We start from the raw sequence: 6,856 nt of genomic DNA, 5'->3' as shown, positions 1-6,856 counted from the left end.
GGAAGGGAGAGGGGGGAAATGAGTGGCTGCGAGGGGGCTTGTTTGCTTAAACGAGGTGTGCCAGAACTCAAAGCGCATCTGGAGCTTAACTCTGTTTCTGTCTCCCCCAACCATCTTCATGGAAGCTGAACTCTGACATTCATCTATTCCCTGATAAGGAAAAAAAAGACAGCCCAGCCTCTTACATACAAATGAGATACATCTAGGCTGTCTATCTGCCCTCTTTCTGAGAACTGGAAACCTTCCTGCATTCAGCTCACCCTCAGATACACTGGAGCTTTCTTAGGCTGTGTAGTGCACGGCACCACTGGGTTCCTGTGGTTGGCCTGGCCCAAGGCCAGGAACGAGCTGGGCCCCTTGTCTGGCCAAGCACCAGGAATGGCTCCCACCATCCCCTGGTCTTCGAGCCTTCCAGCTGTGCACCCAGATGCAGCTGTGCTGCCCACACACTCGACAGCTGGGCCCCTGCTCTCCTGCTGCCCTGTGTCCCTCACCGCTCACAATGTGGGCTTTTCTGAGTGTCACAATAAGAGGAGACGGCCATCTCATTTTTGGTCTAATATTGAAAGCTTGGGATAATTCCTCATGTAAGTTAAGGACATGCTAGCAGTATCTGTTACTATCCCTGTGTACCTGCTTCTGACATTTAAGTGCTTCCTAATCTGAAAGGGTTAAAATTCAAATATTCCAGCTTCCCTAATTCTCACTTTGATGCTTGTCACAGACTTAAAGACCTACAAGATGAAGCATGACTAATTTGACTTTATAAAGTCTGTTGAAGGATAAAAATTAGGAACGTGTTTTTAAAAGCTGACATTTCTGTAGTTCTCGGCTATAAACCAGTTTTCTGTGTTTTCTCCCCAAAAAATTTCTAAAATATTGCTGTGCAGTGTATTCTTGAGACATGTTAGTAGGCTGAAATTTTGAAGTGGGAAGATGCCAAAAAACAGGACACATTTTATAAATTAAGTGTCTTTGCCAGTTTTACAGTCCCTTCTAAAATTCTGGAGTTCATTGTGATTTCATTTTACTTTTTCATGCAGAAACGCAAACCTTAATTTGTTACAGGGCAACAGAGCTCATGACTAGGGAGTCAGTTCATCGTGACTATAAATATTCAGCCCTGAAGCAAACAGCCCATGTTCCTTTTCATGTATTCAAATGACCAGTGCCAACTTTACAAGAGAAGTGCTATCGGATCTTTCTTTGGGTCATTTTTGCCCTCATATGTCTTGTAGGGTTTGTTGGTTTTTTTTATTTAAGTCATAGGAAAACAATATTGTGCATCATGCTTTTAGAGAAACTGGTTTTAGTAATTTGTGCACAATTCCCTATACAAAAGTAGTTGAAAATGTTTTGAAAGTTTCATATTAATGTATTCAAGGTAACCTAACAAAATTATGAGATTGGAAATCAGCACAATCCAAGGTCAGATTTTGACTGTTCTGTGTAGCTAGCGTGGCACACCTCACCCCAAGAACCCAGAATTTCAGAAGTGGTCAGTATCTTTGATTCTCTTATAAGAAAATAAGAAGGTTTAATCCTTTCCTGTGCCTTCTGGCATACTAAAACTACAGTAAATCTTCCTGCAGCTATAACCACAAAACCAATGCTGCATCTAGCATTTCCTATGGGAGAAAAAAAATATTATCCATTTCAGAGCTGTTCAAGAACTTCCCTCTCTGATGAAGTCCTGATGCTGCTATTGTTCTTACTCAAAGTCAGCTGTGATTTGCATCAGTGAGATTTTGGGGTCTGTATTTTTTGGTTGCAAATAAGAAATGATCTCAGATAAGCATGTCTTGTGGTTCTGTAGACATCCCAAGACTGCTGACAGGAATGAGAAGAGAGCATTCCTTAAAGGCCTCCAAATCCTGGAAGTTGGTGTGGATTGTGGGAAATCCACTGGAAATCAGGACTGTCTGCAGATTCTTGGTTTGTCAACCTGTCTGTCAGGCTAAGTGCCACCTGTGTCAGCAATTGCTAAGGTCTCTGCACCAGCAGTGTTGTCAACATGAAAGATGCAAAAATCACTCTTTTCCTCATCTCTTCTCCCCCATTTCCTCTGATGACAAGGTTGCTATTTTAAAAATTCATCCTTTTGGCTCTTCTATTTGCCTTCTGTTTTCTGAAATGGGAAGATGTGCTTGCTTTCTGTTTTAAAGCAATGACTAGGACTAAGAACTTGCCCTTTTTAATAGTTCTCGCATGTTCAGTTGAACCCACACAAATCAGTAATACCTATTCTCTCCTTTTTTAGGTAACCATCCCACTACATTGGGGATGGTCACCAGAGGGACTTCTGCTTCTGACTCCCCAGAAAATGAATGGGAGAAATAATATAATGTCCTTCTCTCCATGGCAAATGCCCCAAGACCATGAAAGTTTGTGGAAATGCAGATATGCTGCCTAAAAATAGAGTTTGCTGAATACCATAGATTACTTTTGGTTTTGGCAATACATACACCAGACTTCTGGTATCGGTTATGCTCCTTCCTTTTACATAAGTCATCGTTAGAGGATTTATTCAGGATGCTAAAGATGGTGCCTCTGTTTCTTCCCTGCCTGTAGGGTTAGTACTGGTGCCTACTGGTAAAGAGTCCAGACTACCAAACTACTGAGGTTCTGGTTTCTAGCTGTTGGTTATTTAATTATTTATACAGAATGGAAACATTTTAAGAGATGAAATCTAGAATAATCCTCCTTCAGGAAAAGGATAGATACAGTAGTTTTGTAGAAGGAGGAAATACAGGGTAGGATCCCTTGGAACTGACAAAGAAATGTCTCAGTATGTCCCACAGCCCAGGAGAGAGCTTGGATCTCTGAGCTGTGCTGCTGTCAGGTAGATTATTTTGTGTACACTTAAATAGGCTGTAAAACATGACACTGGCACCGTCTGCATCCGTGGAAGTATGAGGATTAGCCCCACCTAGTCAGCTTTCAGACGGGGTTGTGTTTCACTTAGATTTTACTGGCTGATCCTAACATGGACAGTTCTGCCAGAAAAGACAGAGGTCCCAAGGAAGAGTAATTTAAAAACTGAGAAATAAGTCAATTAAGACACAAGAAATCTTGCAGTAATTATTACAGTTTTACAAGCTTTAGCTTGCTGTGCAAATAGTTAAATAGTTCAAAGGCAGTTTCCTTTGGAGAATGTTTATTTGATCAAGTTCAGTGTGGCTTAGACCCCAAATAAAAATACTAGCTTCAAACAGAGCACTACTATGAACATAGGAATAGTCTGTGGCCTTCCAGACCTCACAAGCTATGTTGGTTTGTTACACAGAGTCAGAACAAAGATGCCTCTTAAAACAAATATACATTAACTCAGTGTATTTCACACACCACAATCTTTTATCGCAGATCTGCTTTTCACCCCAGTCACTGGGGCTGTGCCAAGGTCCCTGAGATCCTAGATGATCTATAGACGTCTCATTAAAAAGTATGGTATGATTGGACCATCCAAGCTACTTGGATCATTAGAGAAGATTTGAGTGCTACTGCTCCCGTTTACTAAGCTTGAAGTACTACATCCCTCAGATTTTGGAACGGTGCTTGATTCCCTTTCCACTGCAGGCGGGTGCTTCTTTTTTAAAGAAAGCCTGAAGATCTGGTTGGCTGGGGGGTGTTGTTTTTCCATTGTTTCAGGTCCTTAGCTGGCTGAATCTTGAGACTTCTCATAAATGCGCTAAGCATTAATAAAGCTTTATTAATCCATGATAAGATACACCAAGTTGAACCACTTCATGTTAACAGTCAAGCCCATGCAGAGGCTATTAGTAGAGGAACCTGCTACCATGCCAGATCTGGAGAGTTATCTTTGATCTATCTCCAGATCCTCCTTTTATTTGTAAACATCCAGCTAATCACAGACTTCCTCTGGCTTTTTATGAAGTGGAAGAAACTGCATCCTTTGTCCCATCTCTGAAGTGCTTTAACTTTGCAGATGTTCCCGGGTTGGTGTGATGGGGGTACGAGCTCCATCTGGTGGCTAACTGGAAATACGCGCATTTCTATTTTGAAAGCTCAAAGGTCTCTATACTTGAGCAGAGTTTACTGTGAGAAGAGGGAAGCAGATCCTCTTGCAGCTGTGCATTCCTCAAACAACTTCTGTGTTTTTAGAATAGCTAGAGGATTTTAGAGCCTGAGAGGAGGGCACAACATTTTACCTCTAACCTCGCATACTGTGGGCTAAAAGCTATTACTAATGCCAGCAGTTCTGTGGTGTTCACAGTTCTGTACGAGACCACACCACCGCAGTTGGCACTGATTAACAGTATTTTTGCAGCCTCATCGGAAAAATGTAATTTAATGTTCACAGACAACCCACCTTCCCCCACTCAGAGGTGGTCCCACACAGCATAGTTGGTGTAGTTGAGGGTGGTGGTGTAAAGAAGCTCAGTCATGCTGCGTGAGCTGTGTAAGATCTGCAAATAACGGAGATCTCTGACAGTAAAATGCAGGCCAGCAATGTTAAATACTGATGTTGCCTGGGGAAAAATAACGTTCCTGCGCATACTGTAGTTAGAATACCTTTTCTTCTCCTTTGTTCACTTGCAAACAAAAAAAGGTATTTCCTGACCTTTGAGCCGGTCAAATAAGAACTGCTTTGAGATGCCAGTATCAGTCCAGTGAATTCCCTTCCCAGATCTGAAGCATGTAGTAGGTAGACACCTGGACTTGCTGCCAGAACCAGCAGTACTCTGAAGTTCGCAGTTTGCCCAAGACCTGCTTCCCCATGTTCACATCGCCATCCTGGCAGGAAGTAAAAGCCCTTTGTCCCAGATTGCTTTGTTTTGCCCACCATCAAGTGTGGACATGGCACAGAGGGCAGATACAATATGCAGACAATTCATCCCTGAGCTGGCCTTGAGGATGCTCTGGCAGGTAAGGAATGCAGACAGCAGATAAACCTGGCCTCACCCGCAGCCCTGAAGCCTTTCCTGCTCTGCAGTGTAGACACAACCACTCCGTCCTGGGCTGCCATATGTGCGCAGAAGCATCAAGTGTAAATTAGCCAGAAGCGGGACAGTTGTCCGCTTTGTACAATGCGATTTATGTATCCAGAGGAAGAAGTCAGTGTACTAAGGGAAAAAATCCTTGAGGATTGTCTTTAATGTTTCCAGTTTCTTGACTGTTCATATCAGATACGAAGCTGCTCGTATTTGTCATAGATTAGTTTGGTTGAAATAGACTTACAGGAATTGCAGATAGTGACATCATTTGTCTGCATTTAAGCTAAAATAAGAATTTGGGGAAGGGGCTTAAGTAAATCGACAACAGTTACCTCTGAGTTAGGCAAGGGGAGGAAAAATCCCCACCCAAAGTGAGGCAGATACGAAGCAGTGAGAAGTATTCCAGGGTGGGGGTGTTCCAAGCTATGAGAAACCCAGGCTGAGGGGAAATACTACTTGTGCAATTTTTTGAGCATCCACTAAGCCAAGCCATAAACCACTGCTGGAAAGTAACACATAGAGTATCAAAAATAACTTCTGGGAGGATTGGGAAGGGATGTTTTTCTTCAGCAAATCTTTAGCTGTTTTGAACATGGAAGGCAGAGGAGAATGAAAGAAACAGAAGTCTCCGAAACAAGATCAGAACATTGTTTAAGGTGGTGTTCTGGTGGGGTAGGGGTTAAAGGAAATAAACTGTATGGTTTTTAAACAGAGTTCCTGACTGTGGTGGGTGCTCTGAATATATCTGAAGGATGGGTATTTGGAGCAAAACCACACCATCGTGAGGTGGGAGGGACACATCATGCTAGCAAATACAGTACTGGAGTGTGGGCTTCTGACTTTTAATATTTTTCTTGCATTTCTTTTCTGCATGGCAGTAGTGAAATAGGGACTGCTAAGCTTCTGAACAACTGAGAGAACCAGGTTTGAAGAAGACATGAGGAAGAGCTGGTCGGCAAAAGATTTCATAAAATCTCAGAACTGCGTGTGCCAGATCTGAACTGGCACCACCTTTGCTTTTTTGACATGCTGCAGCAGTCGCAAAAGACACCAAAGCACTCACATTAGAACATGCAGTGAAAATTGTTTTGGACTCTTCTCTGTATTATAAAACTCACGTGTGACTACTATTTACACCTGTCAAAACCAAATTTGGTCTCCTTTCATGGAGCAGAGAGATGGCAGGTGCCAGGTGTTAAGGGCTGCACTGAAATGAGTTTGCAGAACTTGCTATTCACATGCTGGAGTATTCCTTTGCCGAAATGAGGCATCTTAGAGATTCTGTGAAAAACTGTTTAGATTTTTTAATTCAAAATTAGAAGTGTATACTTGTGAACTGATACTTAACGTGTTTTCAGACAGTTACAATGCTAAACTATCAAGTTATGCTAAAAAAGAGAAAACAAAATGAATCTGGAGTACAGAGCAAAAAAATATCTTAAAAACTGAGGACAGAGGGTCTCTGAGGAAGGACAGGACGATGAGAAAGATCCAGCTGACCTGATTCCCCCTGCTGCCATGATCATCATTTGCAAGCCGAAGAGGACCTTCCATGGAACACAGTGCTTGAATGTGGAGAGTAAAGAAATGGTGCTCTGGTCTCATTACAGGAATGATGAAAAATTTTTACCAACAAGGAGATGAGTAAATGTGAAATAATCGTCATGGGGCACAGGGTGCATCATGCACAAGAATCTAAGCTTTGCGGAAGCTCGCCTGAAGAGCAGAATCAGGCATTCATGTTCAGATTTGAGCATTTTAGGAATCCTAATGTTTCCAGCTGAATTAACCAGGAAAAAAACACCTAACCAAAAGAAAGCAACAAGGCAGTAGACCCTTCAAATTAGGGCCAGCATGGATTAAAAAAAACATTTATTTCTTTTACTTCCCCCAGACAACAG

The 6,856-nt window shown here is 42.2% G+C and overlaps 1 protein-coding gene across 4 annotated transcripts in view; it reads left to right on the top strand.

Annotated features, from left to right (window-relative positions):
* The window catches only part of ZBTB1 (zinc finger and BTB domain containing 1), a 22,594-nt gene extending 16,354 nt beyond the window's left edge, over positions 1-6,240 (top strand). For 2 of the 4 annotated variants that reach the window (XM_026849243.1, XM_026849242.1), the window contains exons 3-4: positions 2,261-2,477; positions 5,834-6,240. In XM_026849243.1, coding sequence (XP_026705044.1) covers positions 2,261-2,340 — 80 coding nt within the window. In that variant the 3' untranslated portion in view covers positions 2,341-2,477; positions 5,834-6,240. The remainder of the gene's footprint in view (positions 1-2,260; positions 2,478-5,833) is intronic. The other 2 variants (XM_026849244.1, XM_026849241.1) reach the window with 1 other exon arrangement.
* Positions 6,241-6,856: the final 616 nt, after the last annotated feature.

Source organism: Athene cunicularia (genome assembly GCF_003259725.1).
Source record: "Athene cunicularia isolate RWA chromosome 5 unlocalized genomic scaffold, athCun1 chr5_part1, whole genome shotgun sequence".
Taxonomy (NCBI): Eukaryota; Metazoa; Chordata; class Aves; order Strigiformes; family Strigidae; genus Athene; species Athene cunicularia.
The sequence above is the reverse complement of the archived record's forward strand: the minus strand, read 5'-3'. Positions and strand labels throughout refer to the sequence as shown.